Below are 21,146 nucleotides of genomic sequence, written 5' to 3' on the forward strand. Positions count from 1 at the left end.
TTAATGAGTCCATGCATTGTTATTGGTTTCTTAATTTTTTTTTGTAATTTTGAAATAAGTTTTGGCATATGATCAATTATAAGAATTTGAGTCAAATGGGTGAACAAGAACTTTACAGCGAATGCCCCTTTAAGTATGACATCATAATTAATAAAAGTTTCCAAAGTAACTTTATTTAATGAGAGTGTATATATGGTACATGTGTTCTTATTAGTAATCAATTATTTGAATATTGTACTGTAATCTATTGCAACTAATTATTTGGAGTAAAAGGACTATCATTGATTTTCTAATACCTACAAATGAAATGAAACAATAATATTGAGGTCATATATAGCTTACATTACGCTAAGTCAAAAACTATATTTTTTCTATATACTTTTGCTTCAAATAAGGGAGATAATGTGCTCCTTCCAGTCTACAAAATTCCACTGCTGGTTCATATGATGAGTTACTTCCCGCTGATTTGAAAAATATATGGTTTCTATGTACATTAATATGCAATTATTGTAAAAATGGCTACTTCGGGTTTACTTTTTCAAAGTCATATGTAATGCAACCTAATACAAAAAACGTTGTGGCTTTATTATGAAACAGTATGAAGTTATAGCATAGTCTTAATCTAGAACATCAAATCAACCTTTGATCCTGACCTTAATTTCAAGGTCAAGTATCAAGGATCTCAAACCAAAAGGCCCGGCCAAGTCTAATATGTATGATTAAGAAGATATGCTACCAAACAGTTCATTTTGAATATTTAAGTGAAGAAAAAAAAAAAAAATCATAGATATCCGGATGATAATGTGAACAGTAGACGCAAGTTTCGTTTAAAAAAGAAAAATTTCAAAAAGGTTTTGCCAAATACAGCTAAGGTAGTCTATTTCTGGGGTAGAAAATCCTTTGTATTTCGAAAATTTAATGTTTTGTAAACTAAATTTATAATTATGACCAAATCAATGATAATTCATGTCACTTAACACTGTCAAAAGTGCTGACTACTGGACTGGTAATAAAAAAGCATTTCAACCCAAATGTATTGCCTTTGCAGCAAGTTGTAACTTGTATATACAAATAGACAAATATATTCTGTTGATAACTTTAACGGTTTCTGCGGAGTAGCGATATAGAGCAAAGTTCAAAATTCAGAACATGACCATGGTATCCTTTGATAGAAAATCATTAAACTTAGTTTGCCAGTTAATCATCCGCAGTTTGCACATTAATAACCTGTAGAAAAATGTCTTTAATTTTCAACCAAATTTTTTTTTTCTTTCAATATCAAATTTTCTTGAAACTCCATGATTCCATTCATGTTTATCGCACTCGAATATATCATCGTAAAATCAACATAGTGTTTACATGAGATATGAAAGTATATATTTGGCAATTGAAGCGTAAGCCAAGAAAAAAAATTCTAATGCACCAATCACGTTCAAGTATATGTAGATATGCAAATTATATCTGAATTATTTTCGTATAAATTAGAGATTATTCTCCTTAATCTTATTTGTATTAAAGTTGTATAATTCTTACATTTCTATAACATTTTTTTAACGTTTTTCTAATAAAACAGAGGCACAGGAACACTTGATTAAAACTGGTACCTTCATATATGTTCTTCTATGTCCTTTGGTATCTGGTGAATAGTTGTCTCATTGGCAATAACACATCCTCTCCTTATTGTCTCATCGATTGACCGGGGGGCACAGGGGGCACATGCCCTCCCCCCCAGTCTGGCTCACCAAAACAATTTCTAACATAGTTTTATTGCTACTGTATCTCTTTATCTAGATATCAAGATAGAAAATCAAGACACAGCTTCCTAAATTGGTCGTTAATTAACCCCAGCTTCATCATGCATGATTTATGACAACTTATCAATAGGTGTGTAAATATTGACACCTTTGTGTAATTTCTTTATTCTGAAACTGAATGTCGTGTTTCTTTTCCCCTAATTTTTTTTTATGGAAACCAACGATTTGTCTTTACCCCCACCTCCTTTCCACAAAACATGAATGGTCTGTGTCTTATATAAGTGGGGCAGCTTAGTACCGAAATTTGACAAAATCATGCAAATGGTGATACAAGTATAGGATTTGGCACATACATGCTTTAGGGTTTACTTTAGCATATTAGAGGGGTAGCCAAGATATTTTGATTTTTTTAGCGGCGGCCATTTGAATCTAAATTTGACATCATTTTACTCTATAGTGGAGGTTGAAAACAAATCCACTCCTTTTTTAACGTGATATAGGTGATGAAAACTATTTGAAATACAACAAAATAACATGAAAATATGTCAAACAGACAGGATTTGTAAAAATAAATCGCCACTTCAGGTTAAGGTGGTAAAAGTTCATACAATCGAGTGAAATAATGGGGGTAAGGATATTCGATAAAAATATCCGTTTGATAGATAGGTAATTATTTAAGATATGCAGGAAGGTCGATTAATGTATTATTTTACGATATTTTCCGATGTATTTCGTACTAACAGCTACAGGAACACAATGTTGTACAGGTCAAACCAGCTTTATAACAGTTGTATCTACCAGAACAAGTTTTCTTGCATCCACATTTGTGTGACTCCTGGCAAGATGCTGCAATGGCTGTTAATTGTGTCCAATTCGGAATCCATAACCATCTGCAGTCTCCTTAATACATCCCCAATCGCCCGAACTAGGTAGATGTTGTTCATGTGTGACTGCCTGTCCCCGTACATGACCACCTTGATATGCAGATCGTTTGGTGTGCTCGAGTAGTGCAACTCTGGTGAGCGGAATTGTGTCATACTGCCTTTGTTTACGTGCAAACAATTCAAGCCTGGATTCATTGATGTCAGATGTTGTTGTAGTTCTGTCGTACATAACTACAACAAATGCCTCTTTAAACTCCATATCAGCTTCACTGACCAATGCAGGTTTTTATACTCAATCGCCCAAAACACCTCGGTTACGTCATCAAATATTTTCCACGTCTGCTATGTCGACTTCTTTCCCTTTCCATGGCAAGCGGAGACAGTGTCACATCCAGTGAAAGCATGAAAAAATGGCAAAGCTTGTGATTTAGGACCAAGAGCATGATCAATTTCCAAATGCAACCCTAAGTTTTTCTACTCGTAGTGTCTTCAAAAGAGACACTGCCAAAACCACCACATCAGTGTCTGGGCTGATTATCAGTGTCGACTTACATCCCCTTTCAGCTGTACTTTTGATATGAACAAATATCCTTGTGTCTGTCTACTTCCTTGTGAGTACAAGGACTGAGACTATCATGGTCATAAGAATTTGTCATAACATATTCGCCTTTTGTCACAAAAATCATTTTGTCAGATGGAATCGAGCAAATTTTATCGGCAAGGAAATTAAAACAATTCCGTCTTGTTTTTCGTCCACTCTAAGGAATCTCGACCAAGCTTTTGTAGTCTTACTGTTGACACAACATCTCTGACCATATCCATCGAATGTTTTATGGTAGCAACTGAGTGAGCCTGTTTCTGAAATAATGGCATTTAGCAAGCAAGACTCATTTCAACAGTCGGTCCTTGCTTCTCTGAAAAATAAAATAATGACCATGATATATTTTCTGATGTAATAAATTCACCCGACAACCTAACCGTATTTAACCACTCATACCATTCTGTAAACTCATGAATAGATAGTCATGGTTTAGAATGCCAGTTACATCCCCGGACAGAATAAGGGGTTCTGGCTTTGTTTTAAAATATGCAGGTTTCATATTCATGTAAGCATCAGGGAGTTCAGGTGCCTTTTTAGACTTTGGTTTACTTGTAGGTAACATTATTTGATCCCTTCCAACACCAACAGTTTCTTTCATTGGATGTTGAAAAATAGAGATTCCGGTCCCATGAAAAGATGATTTCGATGTTGTTGAGCTTGGTTTGTGGTCTATGTTGTCGACCGCAGCTGTGGTAAACACTTTGCCGTTTAATAAAAGCGGACAAACCACACCCTCATTCAAATAACGTTCAATTACAGCTTCACCTAATTGAGTTGATATTTCCAGTACCCGATCATACGAGATGCATACCCATGTTGAAATAATGTATCTATAAGCTGTCTCTTCCTGGTTTTTGCAAAGAGTAACAGTCAAGTTACGCACAAAATTCTGTCTCACGATAAGCTGAATGTCTGTGTTGGACTGGAACTTTCTGGGTGTTTGAATGGTATTTAAACATTAACAGTTGGGCCAGAGCTAAGTCGGACTTTGTAGAAACGTTGTAGAACTGCGATTTGATATCAGGACCATGCTCTATCATTTTCACCAACTGTAACAAAGGAGGTGGTAAGCTGTCATCGATATCTTGAGAGACCAAGGATCCAGAAAATGTTGTCTTCTTATTAGCTAACTGGCAGCGAATCATTTCGGCCGTCTTTTCCATATGCATGGTGTCAATGTATTCACAAGCAAACGCGATAGCTGGTCCTATATCTTTTTCAAAAATCAAAAGGACATCTCTGCCTTTTGTGTGTGCTTCTAGTTCTGGCATCTTCTGCAAAAGCTTGTCCTTCAGGTGCGTAGATTGTACCTGTGCAAAAGAAGAACGAAGTTCTGTCAATCTTTCTTTGTATAAGTTTGGCATGTCTGCTAATCGAAACACCACTGACTCTTAAGAATTTCTTTGAGTTTCAAAGATGTATGTTACCAGCTTAGCTAATGCAGTTTCTTTCATCATATTTTCATCCTGAGTACAATTGCTTTCGGCCTCTCTTTGACTCTTCTTTGCTCTGTTTCTGGGGTATACAGTTGCGAGACAAGACGGGTGATACTTCATTTCTTGTGCTATGACATAACCACTACTTAGTTTTGCCAACAACTGTTTATCGATCCTGTAGCACTGTTGCACATTCCACTAATTGTTTGTTCAGTTTCATTGTCATTGCCTCTCTTTAAGCGAATAAAGGCGACTCTTTATCACAAATGAAACATTGATTTAAAAATAAGGAGATGTGGTATGATAGCCAATGAGACAACTATCCACCAATGTTCAAATGAAGTGGATGTATGCAATTATAGGCAACCGTACGCATTTTCAACGGGATCTTGTTGTTGGTCTTTCGAGCGAGGAGTACTTCTATGGAGTTTAGGGGTCTTGCTTGCACTCGAACTTCCAGATGGTATTGATGACATATGGCGTTTCTGAGCTCTCTAAAAATTTGTATTGTTAAAATTTATTCTGCATAAATAATGGTACTTAGCATTTTTCTTTTTCATTGTGCTTTCTATACTCTCTCCGTCGTTCAAACTCCGAATATCTAGAGAGATAGGTAATGCATTTACATTTTATATCCTTCACCTGATTCATAGGGTACGTTGTGTCTTCCTAAGACAAACAACATTTTTTTCCAATCTGTTTCCCAACTGTCTGTTGAGGAAGCTGACATGCGAATTCTTTTCGCCATTTCAAAAATCAACTATTATATGAATAAACTACAGTGATCAACAATGTAACGATAAAACAATAACGCAAATATTGTCTGAGTAAAATATCTTAACACTTCTGATATTTAGGCCGAGGGGTTATACTTTTACCACCTGTTTAGCACTTTGTTGTATGGGATAGAACTGAATTCGGTTAACACAATTAAAAGTTTGCCTTCATTCAACCCGATCGTTCATCCAGTACCATTTAACTCCCGAATAAGCCCCTCCTCCTTGGCTCGGTTTCTTCCCGTGTTAGCACATCCTGTCGATTCAGGTTCGACTCCATGACTTAATAATTGGAGCAATCATGGAGTATTTGGGAGCACTTTAATCTTATAAAGCTGATACTGACCCCATGCCGAGATTACCGGCAGTGATTTATACCAGTGTGCCCTGGAAGTACAAATAAATCACTCTCTGAAAGACTTCTAGTGATACGTGATGAACATTAAGTAATGAATGGTAATGAATGACATTTGACAAAGTCATGCAACATCACAATGGACGGATGCCAAGGAATGGTTAAGGACTCCAAAGACTAAACATTAAGAATTAATTATGAATAAGGTCAGAAGACGAATCCCAAACGATGATTCAAATAAATAACTATCAAAGTACTATGATTTAAACATTGGCGTGTGGTAGTTTGGGTCAAATGTAAGATATTTATAAAACCGGAAGTGAGTTATCGACCGATATTTGACCGGAAGTGATGTTTTAATACCACAATCAGACAAATAAACTTTCATTCACTCAACCTAGTAACATTTTGTATGAAATACAAGCAATATGTATGCAAAAGGGAACATACATTTGATGTGTTTTACCTGGATGGACGCCATTTTGAAAATCAAAGATGGTCGCCATGATCGGATGAATTTTTTTCGTGGCTACCCCCTTAATATGAATAAATACACCTTAAGGCATGTTCTGACAAAATTTCATGCTTGTATCACCATTTCCATGATTTTTGTGGTAAGCTGCTCAACTATAATCATTAATAAAATGATATTATATTTTAGAAACCTACTTATAGTACAGTAATATGTGTATATTTTTTCTTGTTTCAATTTCCATGTATGAGGGTATGAATAGGTTACCGTGAATAAGGGTATGAATGGTTTACCGTGAATGATGATATGAATGGGGTTTACAGATTAGAGAATAATGGTCAAAAAGTAAAGACTACAAAAATTGGCCCAAATATATATATATATAGAAAACAGATTAAAGGTGTGATGAACTATAAAGAATGCAGGACAATTGGCAGCAAATAAAAGAGAAGAAAGAAATGGACCTAAAAATAATGAAAAGATATAGAAAGGAAGACCCGACACCCCACCCCACCCCTTCCGCGACCACCATCATCCAATACATGACATCACCACCACCCACACTCGCATATATACATATCTAAACAAATCCTTAATTTTGGTTTTTTGATGCCCCTCTCCCCCCCCCCCCCCTCACCCCAGACATCGAGGTTCTAGATCCGCCCCTGTAGTTGACGAAGTCAAAAAGCGAGACAAAGGTAACGGTTGTTTCCGGTGTCTGCATCAACAATGTATTAGTTTGTGATTAGATCAGTTTATGGGGAACCACTAGTGGTAGATCAACGGTATTTGGTATGCAGTTGTATCAGCATTGGCACATTTCATTTCCATGGAGATTGTTTGGCCCCGTCCTCTCAGTCAAGGTCTTTTGACTTTTAAACTTTGCTTAGTTTACATGTATTTGTTTGTGATTAGGTCAGTTTATGGGGAACCACTTGTGGTAGGTCTATGATATTTGGTATAGGTATTAGCGTTGGCACATCTCATTTCCATGGAGATTGTTTAGCCCTGTATTGTTTTTTTAGCTCACCTTTCCAGAGGAAATGTGAGCTTTTGCCATCACCTGGCGATCGTCGTCGTCCGTCGTCGTCGTCCGTCCGGTGTAAACTATTTCAAACATCTTCTTCTCTGAAACTACTGAACCAATTCCAACCAAACTTAAACTCAATGATCCTTAGGGTATCTAGAAAAAAGTTTGTGTTTTATTTTCTGTTTCGCCAAAAAACATGGCCGCCATGGCTTAAATTAATATATATTGAAAAGCAAAAATACTCATTGATGAAAGATTTAAGCAAACATTACAGGTGAGCGATTCAGGCTCTTGAGAGCCTCTTGTTTTATTACAACATTTGCATTTTACTATCAAAATATCAAAAAGGCGAGACATATCTCTGTGTTAACAGTTTATTTTTATATACAAAACGCATTTCTATGTAAACACAAAGAGATTTTATGTGTACCTGTACCTGTAAGTAGAGGTACAAACTGTAAGGAACAACCTGTATAATCTGAACAATCTCTTAATTTGAGTAGTGATTTCCTGAAAACCAAAATATTGTAAATTTTATAAAAAAGGGTATGGATGGGGTTTTACAAAATAGAGAATAATGGGCTAAAAACTTAAAGAATACAGAAATGAAGGACCCCCATCCAGACCCTCTTATATATTCAATAACATTCATTAACATTTTGTTTATCAGTACATACACAATTCCTGGATTTCCCTTTTAAATTGAAACTTAAAACTTCTGAACATAAAACTTTAAGTCATTAAATGTTTTTTAACAACACTATATTAGTATTCATGAAATCGTGCTTGTTACAAAAACCATCAAGATTCCAAGCTTCTCTTGACGTACCCTGTTAAATTCCACTGACTACCCAGGGAATAATCAGCTGACATATAAATTTTTGTTCAGAGAGTACTAAAATAACACTACTAAGATTAGCCATTGCTTATGTTCCTTTTAATAGTTAATAACATTGGATTTGTTACCTTATGTCTAATAATAGTGGTGTCTACTCTTTTATTCTATTAATTTACACAAAAATCTGTAGACATTTGTTTGTTTTTTTCTTTTTCTTTTTCTGCTCAAACACATAATATGATATATATATATATATATAGAAAAAAATAGGCATTGTAATTAAAACAGATATTGAGTAATACTTTTCTGTGATTTTGTATCTAATGATTAGGTGTTTTCTTCTAGGTTACAAAAATTACACATATTAGGTGTGTTATTTTCCATTGTAATAAAATCTTTTTTGTTGGAATAATAAACTGTAATAATTTCCATATTGAGATTTTTAATTTATTTAAAGTTAAATATTAAAAAAAAGGTTATACAATAAATTCATGTTAGGAGTTTCTTGCATTAGTAGAACTCTAAGCCAACCTGTTAATCCCTATTGTTGATTCTTTTTTATTGCATACTAGTAAATTAAATAAAATTTTATTTAAAAAAATATGTAGTCTTAAAATAACGATTTTTGGTTAATGGCTCTCCAATTGAAAATTGAAACTGGAAGTTTCTTAACTAAAGGTATTGTCTCGTGAAAAATCATCGTAACAAGTAAGGAAGACGACAACCATTTAGTATATGGCTATGTCAGTTTAAATTAAATGAGTTCGTATACAATCAGAAAGAGCATTAAATTATTCTTTGTTATGTAATTCTATAATATGTTTTACTGTTTGTTTATAAACCCTATATTGATGTTCATACTTTTTATTTCTTCAATAAAAAAAATATCATTTTCTTCTGTTCTATTATTAATGAAAATAATTTATTTATGTTCATCAGCTGTTACAGTTATTTCAAGGTCATCAATATCTGCTTTGGTGTCCACTGCTCTTTGACACATTGTACTACAAAGGCAACTCAATGCTCCCATAATTAGTAAAGTACCTGAAATACATAAACAATTATAATTTTGGCCTAAATATACTACTGCAACAGTTTGTCATCCAACTCCTATGAAACCACACAACAGAATATTGTGGAACTTTGTAGATAATAAGGACATTCTATGTAGATGTGCATATCGACAGAAAATTATGATTCAAATATTTTTCTAGGCGTTATGCCCTTTGAACTTGGAATTTTGGCCTAAATATACTACTGCAACAGTTTGTTCTCTCAACTTCTCTGAAACCACACAATCGAATTTCATGAAACTATGGAGATGCGCATATCAACAGGAGATTAAGATTCAATTTTGTTCTAGGAGGTATGCCCCTTTGAGCTTAGAATTTTGACTACTGCAACAGTTTGTCATCTCAACTCTTCTGAAACCACACAACAGAATTTCATGAAACTTTGTAGTTAATGAGGACATAATATGTAAATGTGCATATCAACAAGAAATTGTTATCAGTTGACTTTTGTAGGAGTCATGAGTCTGTGGAGGCATGGGATATGTGAGCGTGCTCACAAAGGTTCTTTAATTCGATGTAAAATTGAGATTTTGAACAGAGTTTGTAATAAAATCAAAGCACCAAGGGCGCTATAGGCAGTTGATTAAAAAACCCCAAGGCAAACGTGGCAGAAGCTTAAGTTAAGATGAATATTGTGGACGAATTTGTTTAATTATTTATCTCAGCTATTTCAAGTTAAAAAAATGTTTGTACCTTAATGTTTCCGCTATCCAATCCTACCATTTTCAAAAGTTATTTCTAATTTATCTTAAATATGTTTCCTTTAAAATGAGCCTTAAATAAAAAAAATTATAGGCCCAGAAATAACTCAAAAAATAATTAAAGTAAGTTCAACCTAGACTTATTTCTTGCATCAATTAAATTCTATAATAAACAAGAAATAATTGTAACAGGATACTGTTACGAAGTCTCCCAAACAAAGCTCCTATAATTCCCATGGTCGCCTACAAATTGGTTTGGTCAAGTAAAGTGATATGCATATGTGACGCCTAGGAGATTGAACCTGTATGTCATTCAAACATTCTTAAGTTGACGAGCAGGAATATATATGGTTTAGGGGTGGGGATCTGGACCGTTTTCAAGTTCTCAAAAGGTGGGGGTTGATCCCCAGGGGACTCTCCCTTTATTTCATTTGATTTGTTTTAATGTCCCATACAAGAATAATTATATATATGGTTTCCGGGTGGGGATCTCGACCGTTTGCAAATTTTCAAAAAGAAGAGGGCTGGGGTGTCCCCCATGGACTTATAATCCCCTATATTTTATTTTATTTGTTTTATTGTCTCATACAAGAATATATATGGTGTTGGGGTGGGGATCTCAACCGTTTACAAGTTCTCAAACAAGAGGAATTTAGTGAACCCCCCAGGAGCTCCCCAATATTTAATTTTATTTGTTTTATTGTTCCATACAAGAATATGTATGGTTAAGGGGTGGGGATTTCGACCGTTAACAAATTCTCACACAGGAGGGGGTGGGGTTGACCCCCGTGGACCCCCTATATTTCATTTTATTTGTTTTATTGTATCATACAAGAATATGTATGGTTTAGGGGTGGGGATCTCGACCATTTACAAGTTCTCAAACAGGGGGGGGGGGGGTTGACTCCCTGTGGACTCCTCCTATATTTCATTTTATTTGTTTTATTGTACCATACAAGACAATGTATGGTTTAGGGGTGGGGATCTCAACCGTTAACAAGTTCTTAACAGAAGGGGATGTGGTTGACCCCAGGGGACTCCCCCTATATTTGATTTGATTTGTTCTATTGTCCTATCATCATTACTGAAGATTGTGTGTGTCTATCACTTACTGTTTTCAAGTAATAGTCATTTGAAAATTGAAAAAAATAAAATCCCATAGTGTTCTATAGTATACCCCTCCCTTATTTAGGCCCCTCAAAATACCCCTAAATAGACCCCAATGCACAAACGAAAGATTGAACTCCGCTAGACATGTTAGTCTAACATTTTATGAAACCTAAGTAAATCTGACAAGCGGTCCGAGTTGTCTTCTAAGACGGTCAGAGTGGACTCGGTCCGACTTGTCTCGGGGACGAGTTGTCCACATCTTAAAACATCCCATCAACGTCGATTTTCGGATCTTTTTCACTCATAAAAACAACATTCATAAAAACAACAACTGTCAAGGTCAGTGATAAACGGGATAATATAATAAATTAAAGGAATTCAAATGTTCATACATTTAATAGAAATAAATAAAATAATCACAATCTTCTTAAACGAAAAGAACATCATTATTAACAAAACTTACTTTAAAACATCAGAATTTTTACCTTACGTTTTGTGTAAGTTAAAATTACCGCCAACTTAGACTACTACATATAACTTTATTTCCTCTATCATAGAGATTTGGTGTACATGAACAATATTCCTGCGCCTTTGGCCATTTGGGAAATGTAAACGACTTGTAATTAGAGATTTTCGGCGATGAAATATTTCATACAATTGTTCTTTGACATCTTAGCCAAAAGCACATGGGATGATAAACTACGTACGGATTTCTATTGAGCACTACTTCCTACGTGCAACTTCAAAAGTTTTGGGTAGTTCGATGATCATTTAAGGTTTTTTTGGTCATATTTTTTGTATTCAAGAATTGAAAGTATGAAAAAAGTGCCCAATTAGTTATTAATAACATATTAGCCAGCTAGATAATAACAATAGCAATTTTTACACCATTAAGTGGGAAGAACACAAATCTAGGGTGGTAGCATATTAGCAGCTTTACTGCCTAAAAAAACCGTAGACCAATTGACATCACATATAAATAAGAGAGTGACTGCGGCGATATTCTGTCCTTTACTGTACACAAGTTTGAAATACGAATTTATTTTTGGTTAAAATAGATCCACTTTTCGCAAGTCCTTATCTGTACACTATGGAAGCGTCACAGTGGGAAGCGTATAATAGTCACGAGTTGTTGAGTTATTTTTCCATTCTGTTGACTTGCAACAATGCGACAAGATGTATTGTATGTCGACAAGTCAGCTTGATTGTGTATACTTTTGACACTTCATTTCTCTGACTTGAATAAAGTTTACTTGTGTTATTAGGGAAAGTAAACATCCCGCAATTAGAGTTGTAATTATTTTCTCATTTTTCTGACTTTTCTTATGTCATCTTGCCCTGTTCACCAAGAGTATGTCACCACGTGAACATATGAAAAATAATTAATTGAGGTAAATGTTTTAAAAATGTCTATTAAATGAAAGTCGACATGTTCTTTATAAGTCAGCAAGTAGACAATAGAAAAGTGTATTTGACTTGATCTTAAATCGAGGGGAAAGCCGCCATTCTATACATGTCTGTGTAACTCGATTGGTAGGTGTTATGTTGTGTCTATAAGGGACAGTAAACAATAGGAAACAAACTAATAAAATGTAGTACTACCTCAGTTACGTGTAGTGACTGTCTTTTGTTATATCTTAAGAAAGATTGGGTTTAGATTAAAGGAATAATGATGTTGTTCATTCTTTGACAAAGTGTTGTTGACAGCATGCAATTTTCTTAAATAGTTGACATCATGCAATTTTCTTAAATAGTTGACATCATGCAATTTTCTTAAAAAGTTGACATCATGCAATTTTCTTAAATAGTTGACATCATGCAATTTTCTTAAATATTATTAAGTATTTCAAGCTACATGTTGTGCTAAATTGTCTGATTTTGTAAGGACTAAAAAATTAAAAAAGCTTTTGTGTGACTAGTCAGAAGCCTTATTACTCAGAGTTCATACCTGTTCCGAATGAAAAGATTGTTCTCTTTCACTTATGACAATCTAATAGTACGAACACTTTTCTCTACTTTCTGCTGATTAAAATAAAAGAGTAGATAATAAGAGGGCAAGCGAAAACCATAAGTCCAATAAAAATAGACCACTACATGGAAAAAACACATAAAGACGACAAATAGCAAAAAACAATTAAAAAACTTAAAAATTCGAGAGCTCAAAAAATATCACGTACTCAATACACGTTAAAATTATAGAATATGGTCATCGATGACAACTGTGTTATGTCTACTGTGAATGCAAGCAGTCCACCATTTGACGAAACTTCACTGTAGACCTTGATTAAAAGCAATGTGTCATTATCTTATGCAACTCTTAAAGGGTTTCAATCGATAACTGAGTCATCAATAACCGTACAATTGAGATATTTACAAGTGATTGGTAATTTTTATTTATGGTTTTGTTAATCACATTCACATCTCGTTGCATTCTCTGAATTTATAAAAAGACCGTCGAAAAGATTTTTTTACACTAGAATCTTTGTTTTCACATTTTTGACACCTTCAGAACTACCGCATGCTTTTGTTGTGCTTATCATTTGGTTGTGATTATGAATATTCCCAGTTGTATCAAAAAGATTCAAATAAAGTGTTATTTTTCTTTGATATCATTTAAAGTTTAAAGTTATGCATACCTGCTACTGTGAAGGAATCTCCATAAGTACCACCATAATTAATGATAAATCCTAACAAATAAAAACGGATTATTATTATCCATATAAAATATCTATTATTGTCTTTTAAAATATTATATTTACATTTCATTCCAAAATCAGTCGGCAGTGTTTCTATATTTATATTACTAGGCAAGCACGAGACCAGAGGTTTAGAAAGCCATGTAAGAGTACGAAAAGTCGAAAAAGAAAAAGGATGTAATAGATCAGTCATAATCGTCTTGGAGCAGTATTCATTCATAAAAGTCCTACTAAATCTTTCAAGTTACTTCAATTCAAAGTTTAAATTTAATCAATATTATATATCAAATAAGGATTACACTACTATGCAGTCAAAGGGCGCTTTAGTTAATTTCTATCCTCATTCTTCAAAAATATTCTGCCTGTCAAACACTCGTCAGATCATTTTGCCTGACTGCAAAGTGCACATATTTTAAAATATAATCGCGGTTGCAGTAAAAATATGTATGAAAAAATATAAAGAATAAAAATCACCTGCAAGTGGCGGTCCTATGAATGTTCCGACTCCAACATATACCATGAGATAACCAACACCATGTGCGAGTTTCTCATGTCCTAAAATTTTTATAACTATAGTATTCACAACTGTCCAACAGCAACCAGAATATCCGCCAAGTAGGCAAGCAAACATAACTTTGGCCGTTGTATATGAACTGAATAATGGAAAGATCATGGTACCTAAGCCTAACAAACTAAACACTCCAAATAGCATTATTAATTCATTAATGTTATGGCTGTTATTAGCCATACCAAATAATATCCGTGTAAAACAGCCAGATATACCGGCTATTGATAAAAATATAGACACTTCCATTTTCGATGATTTTGTCTGGAGACAATACTCAGGATAATGTATATAGAGTAGAGAAATGCTTATATTTGCCAGGAAGAATCCTAAACATACAGGAAACATTGATTTACTCCGAACTATCTCCATATAAGACGACACAGAATCACACAATCTTTCCTTACGATTTGCATTTGCGGTTTTCATTGCAAGTTCTGTTTTAGATGGTCGAAATGTGGCACCGAACACACAGTTTTGCAATGCAAGGCCTCCTAATAGTAGAAAAAATCCGGGATAACTATATTTCTCGTATATTAATTGGAAAACAGGAGTAAGAATGAAAGGTCCAATTCCGCCACCCGATACAGCTATGCCACACGCCATGTTACGTTTCTGTTCAAAGTTAAACGCTATCACTATCAAACCTGTATTGCAACATAACCCAAGTCCTATTCCTGAAAAGCAATTATATTCAGATTACTGATTGATTGATGGTGGTTAATGTCACTTTCTGCACTATTTGATATATCATGGCGGTCAGTTTTTATTGGTGGAGGAAACCGGAGTGCCCGGAGAGAATCACAGACCTTGGATCGGCAGGAAAACTGACCGTCTTAGTCAATTAAGATTTGATAAGAACTTGCGGGGTTCGAACTAACAACTTCAGTGTTGACAGGCTTGTGGTATAGTAGATGGACTATAAAGACCATTCTGCCACCTCGGCTCCTTTTCATTAAAATGATCCTTAAATGAAAAAATGAAATTGCTTTTTAACTTTTAACATCTTTGACAAACAAACATATGTATTTGCTAATGAACATGTTTGCTTGCCCGCACATGTGCTCTTAATCTGTAGATCGGCACGCTGGCTATAGTTCTGTTGAAATTCGTTCGCAGTCAATAGTACTTTCGGGTGTGATTGTATACGTTTCATATTCATCCACTTTGAAATACTTGAGGATGTCAATTATGATGTGTCCTAGCAATAATAGTATCCTAATATCAAAGCAATTGCAGTTGTCCATTCTGATACTTAATTGACACCAATAGGCTCCAAATATTAAAACCTTGATACAAAATTTTCATTTTTTGTTATAACATTTATTTTTAATTATCTTTGTAATTTACATGTGATACCTAGAAAACAAATTGTTGTCAATGTAATAAAATCTTACACACAAGCGTAAATATATATTCCCTAATTAACAAATGAATGACAAACGAATCATACATTTGAAACTTAACTGCTACAGTCATTACTTTATGGTGTTAAAAACGCCGCAAATGCATGGTTTCGTGCGTTTGATCAGAAAAGCGTTTAACGAAATAGAAGTAAAACAAATCAGTTATTATTGTCACAATGGTGTGTGAGAGTGCCAATTGGTTTCGCAATATCAACAAGTTTTAAATCCTACTTTTTATAGTTCTAATTAGGTCAACGTTGATATACATATACCAAACGTTTAATGATTTATGTTAATATTGGCAAGTTGGAAAACGCAAAGATTCTGTTACCCTTTTTTATTCGAGCAGGACTGATGACTCTTGTAGACGAACGCGCGTCTGACGTACACATATATAAACCTGATATCTTTGATGAGTTTTGTTTTATATGAACTCTGATATTTAAGTCAAAATGATTTTTTTTTGTTTCGTTTAATTGTTATTTAAATCAACATTCTCTTTTATAAACAGCAAAGATTTAAAAGACCCCTGAATGCTGATGTGTCACATTTCCTTTACGTTCCATTAAGTACCAAGATTTAAAAGACCCCTGAATGCTGATGTGTCACACTCCCTTTACGTTCCATTACTAACCTTTGTTCTGCAATGTTATGATAAAAGCAACGAACTTCAGCGCGGTTAATTTTCCTTCTTTATAGTGTTTAATGTCGTTTTTGAATACAGGTTCCAATTTTTCAGAATAATTTAAGTTGCTAAGGTGATCGCATACATTCCAAGGAATAGAATGATAATTGCTGAGAAAGACGACGATCGTTTCTTGGTGAGAAACGCATAATTTTTATTTGTGATGTGTTTCTATCGTCCTTGCGAATTTTTGTCATCCATTCGTTCCGTTAGTTCATTTATTCTAACATTTGATTTTGTCAGGTTTTATGAGTTGCCCCTTTTGAATTTTTTTTTAATTTACCTTGGAGTTCAATATTTTTATTTATACTTTTTATCTTGAACGTTACTATTTTTACCTGAAAGAATTCCAAATGTAAGATATGTCCATTTGATATCCTCTACAAACCCTGTTAAGACAAGTCCTGTTGATAACATGAGTGATCCTAGTATCATAGCCACTCTACAACTAAATCGGTTGATGATGGCACTGGCAATAGGTCCTGAAAACATAACAATGAGGGATTGCAACAAACAAGGTAATTAATATTGATATATCGTATATAACAGAAATATGGGAATATGAACTAGGCTGCGTTTGCAGCAAGTTTACATTCTCCAGTCTTCATCCCCGTCGAACAACTTGTAGAACCTACATTTGTACCATTCTGTATTTCTTGTATGTCGGTTCTCGTCCTTAAATAAAATGCATGAAATATTCACCATTGGAGGTTAAGCAAACACCGATTAATTGAGATAATTTCCTATTTATTAGATATCCTAACGTAATCAATACATCCGCAACCGTCCAGTTAAGATAACGAACCCTTCTAATTACTGCTAATAAAGGAAAACTAAATTCATAGAAACATGTTTGTTATGTGTATCGTTTGCATATGGTTTTCTTAACTCTGTCTCTTGTTTTGTTTAAGCGCGCACAAATTTGACAGCGCGGGGTGAATGATTTCACAGTCACGTCAAACTGAAATTACTGGGGTCGTTTAACTAGGTACATGATCAGTTGTATGATAGACCCTCTGAACGAACTGGGCCCTTGCATGTGCTTTTTCAAAGGGTCGTCCGTTTGATTGGGTATTGATATACAGCAATAGAGTGGACGAATACACAGCTAGTATGTCCATTGACTTTTGAAATAAATAATAGTAATTAAATGACTGTAGAGCAAGTGGGAGGAATTGCGCACTGTAAAACCTGGCTCGAACAACCAATTTCATTCTAAATAGCTTGTACCAATTCAGAACTACGACAGTCGATTGCCATTTTTCAACATTTCTTAATAAGTTAAATTCCTTAATATTGCTCTATTTTGAGTCTCATCACCTTGCTATGTAATCGTATCCAATTTAGCAAGGACGTCTTGGATTTTTTTATTTCCACTAATTTTAGTTTGTATTAATTTATCCCTACATGTTTTAATAATTCAATATTAATGATGTACTAGATTGAAATAATAATTTAACTTCAATTAAATTTAAATGATTTAATTATTATTTCAAATTTATTTTCTTGTAAACAGAGCAGCAGATCATCAATTTACTTCTTGCTATTATCTTTGGTGTCCGCTATCCTTATTAACTTAAAATAGCGATACCGTCCAATTTCTGCTAATAGAGGGTTATCTGAACTCATATTAAAAAAATTGTAATGTGTATCTTTTCCATGTGGTTTACTGAACTTTGTGTCTTATTTTCCTAGCGCATGCAAGTGTGACTGCGCAGGGTAAATGGTTTCACAGTCACGTCCATCTGAAAATGCTGGGGTCGTTTAACTAGATACATGATCAGCTGTATGACTGACCCTCTGAACGAACTGGCCCCTTGCAACTACTCTTTAAAAGGATCGTCCGTTAGACTGGGTATTGATATACAGCAATTGAGAGAACAACTACATAGCTAGTGTGCCAATTGACTTTTGAAATACATATTTGGAATTTAAATGAACAAGTGGGCGGATTTGCGCACTGCAAAATCTGTCTCAAATAACCAATTTCATTCTAAATAGCATATAACAAGTCGGAATTACGACAGTCAATTGCTATTTTTTTACAATTCTTAATAAGTTGAATTTCTAACATTGCTCTTCTTTGCGTTTCATGACGGTGCTGTGCTCTCTATTTCAATTATTTTTATTGTATGCCATTATATCCACTAATTCAAGTATGTATTGATTTGTCACTACATGTTTTAATAATCCAATATTAATGACGTACATGTTTCAAATGATGATATAACTTCAATTACATTAAACGACAGAACTGTAACAATTTAATATTTATGAGGTACTAGTTTCAAATGATGATATAACTTCAATTACATTAAATGACTTAACTCTAATAATTCATCTGCAAAACAAAAAACAAAAGATTCTCAATTTACCTGAGCCTGACATAAAGGCTAAAAATAGTGCAGATATCCATGTTGTTGTCAATAAGTCGGCATTAAAGTTTTCTAGAAGAGCGATATGAATCATTCCACTTGCATACGCACAATAGCCCATTATAATGTGTTCTCCTACTGATCCTACAAGGACGAGCCATGCCCAACCTTTTTCAGGTGATGTCGGCGACATTTTTAAATGACACACACGATTGCACACTAAATATCAAATGATGAAATTGGAGTACTAGCTATAACCTCTGACATTGTAATGCAATTTACCCTTAGTAATAAATACATTCATGTGTATATTCTTTATATATGTCTTTAAAACGATTGCATGTGAAGTATCTTTATTTCATAGGATACAAATTAATAGGTTTCATCCTGTTCTATTTTAAACAATTTGGTGTCAAAAATTATAAAATATTTTATTACGTATACTAGAATAAATATTGCAGAAACAGTTTTTTTACATTACCAGTTACTTTATGTTTAAAACTGGTTAAGGTTTATCCAGAAAAGCGTGTCGGACGTATAAAATTCATAACGTGTTGTTTTCATTTGTTAAAGGAGTAAAGCCAGGAAACCCATTAAAAGGCCCTGTAAAGGTTTTTTTTTAACTTCAATTATTAAAGTAAATCTTATGTGTATATATTGCTAAATGTACGATATTTGAAAGTATAATATAAACAATTGTATATATGCTTTATATTTATATTATAAAAAAGGAAAAGATTTCATTTTCGTCATTTTTTCTACAAATTTTCAACTTTTTTTCCACCTTTTTTCATAATTTTATAAGTGGCGCCACCCCTCGCCCACTGAAATTTTTGTTGAAACGTAAAGAATATGGTATATAAAGAATATTTCAGCAAACGTATTTGTGGGTGAAGTGTGGCGCCACAGTTTTATTTTCAGAAAACTGTCATAAATTTTGCAGAATTCAAAAAATCAGGATTTGCAAAACTATTGGACATTTTAGCATATGTTTTCATCAAAATTTCACCTCATTTTTGCAGTAAAAAAAATCAGATGTTTAGGGCCAAAATTATGAGTTAGTGAACAAACTCCTTTTAACAGGAAAGAGTATTTTAATGCAACAAACTAGATACGATTTATACACAGCTTAGTTTATGATTTAATGAATTTGAACTACACTTGCACGTTTCAAAATAATCTAATTAGTTAAATCGACATTTGCTATTTTCGTCCATCAAAGAAATTCACACAGGCTGACTGGTAAATGGAAATATATATGTAAAACTCAGGAACGTGTCCATCCCCCCAAATGTGTCAAATCCCCCCAAACGTGTCCATACAACGTTACTGAACCCCCAGATATGATTAAAGACGCCATAACATGTTCCTTGCATAAGCGATAACTGTATCCATATTTTATGAACACTCAAAGGTGTCCACCTTAATAGAAAGAGGGGTTCGTTATCACAAATATTGTTTGAAAAAGTCTTTAAGTCTTTTTGGGGTTGAGTTCGCTGTTAAGTTCATCTACCCCTCAGTCGTTGTTAGAGTTTATTCATTTCATACCCTTTCGATTTCTTGTTTAAAGGTTTAAAGAAAGTAACTATTTGCAAAGGGAACATTAGTAGTATTTCTTATGTTTGCATTTAAGCTATACAAAGTCTGTCGAGGAGAAAATATCACATTCTGAATTTTCAACACTTTGGGTGTGATTAAATCCGCAAAATACATATCGTGCAGCAGTTTTCAAATTTAAAAAATTCATATTTTAAAGAAACATTTTACTGCGGTCATTTAAAAGTCGTTCAAATGAAGAAAACACTTGCATGATTTTACGCGTAGAACTTTGTACATCGCAAAGAGTTTCTGCAAATTTCTCAGGATATTTACACCAATAGCCGACTTTTATTTCTCACTATTTCAAATTTATTTTCTAGTAAACAGAGCAGCAGATCATCAATTTACTTCTTGCTATATATCTTTGGTGTCCGTTATCCTTATTAACTTAAGATAGTGATACCGTCCAATTTCTGCTAATAGAGGGTTATCTGAACTCATAGTAAAAAAATTGTAAGGTGTATCTTTTCCATGTGGTTTACTTAACTTAGTCTCTTATTTTCCTAGCGCATGCAAGTGTGACTGCGCAGGGTAAATGATTTCACAGTCACGTTCATCTGAAAATGCTGGTGTCGTTTAACTAGATACATGATCAGCTGTTTGACTGACTCTCTGAACGAACTGGCCCCTTGCAACTACTCTTTAAAAGGATCGTCCGTTAGACTGGGTATTGATATACAGCAATTGAGAGAACGACTACACAACTAGTGTGCCAATTGACTTTTGAAATACATATTTGGAATTTAAATGAGCAAGTGGGCGGATTTGCGCACTGCAAAACCTTGCTCAA

The 21,146-nt window shown here is 34.1% G+C and overlaps 1 protein-coding gene across 4 annotated transcripts in view; it reads right to left on the reverse strand.

Moving 5' to 3' along the window:
* Positions 1 to 7,857: 7,857 nt before the first annotated feature.
* Positions 7,858 to 21,146, reverse strand: part of LOC127719986 (monocarboxylate transporter 3-like) — a 34,047-nt gene continuing 20,758 nt past the window's right edge. The window contains exons 1-5 of one of the 4 annotated variants that reach the window (XM_052226370.1): positions 18,758 to 18,949; positions 16,721 to 16,864; positions 14,201 to 14,968; positions 13,667 to 13,717; positions 7,858 to 9,190 (exon numbers count right to left, since the gene is read on the reverse strand). In XM_052226370.1, the coding sequence (XP_052082330.1) occupies positions 9,069 to 9,190; positions 13,667 to 13,717; positions 14,201 to 14,968; positions 16,721 to 16,864; positions 18,758 to 18,878 (1,206 nt within the window). In that variant the 5' untranslated portion in view covers positions 18,879 to 18,949 and the 3' untranslated portion in view covers positions 7,858 to 9,068. The other 3 variants (XM_052226369.1, XM_052226368.1, XM_052226371.1) reach the window with 3 other exon arrangements.

The sequence above is a fragment of the Mytilus californianus genome, unplaced genomic scaffold (assembly GCF_021869535.1).
Source record: "Mytilus californianus isolate M0D057914Y unplaced genomic scaffold, xbMytCali1.0.p SCAF_11, whole genome shotgun sequence".
Taxonomy (NCBI): Eukaryota; Metazoa; Mollusca; class Bivalvia; order Mytilida; family Mytilidae; genus Mytilus; species Mytilus californianus.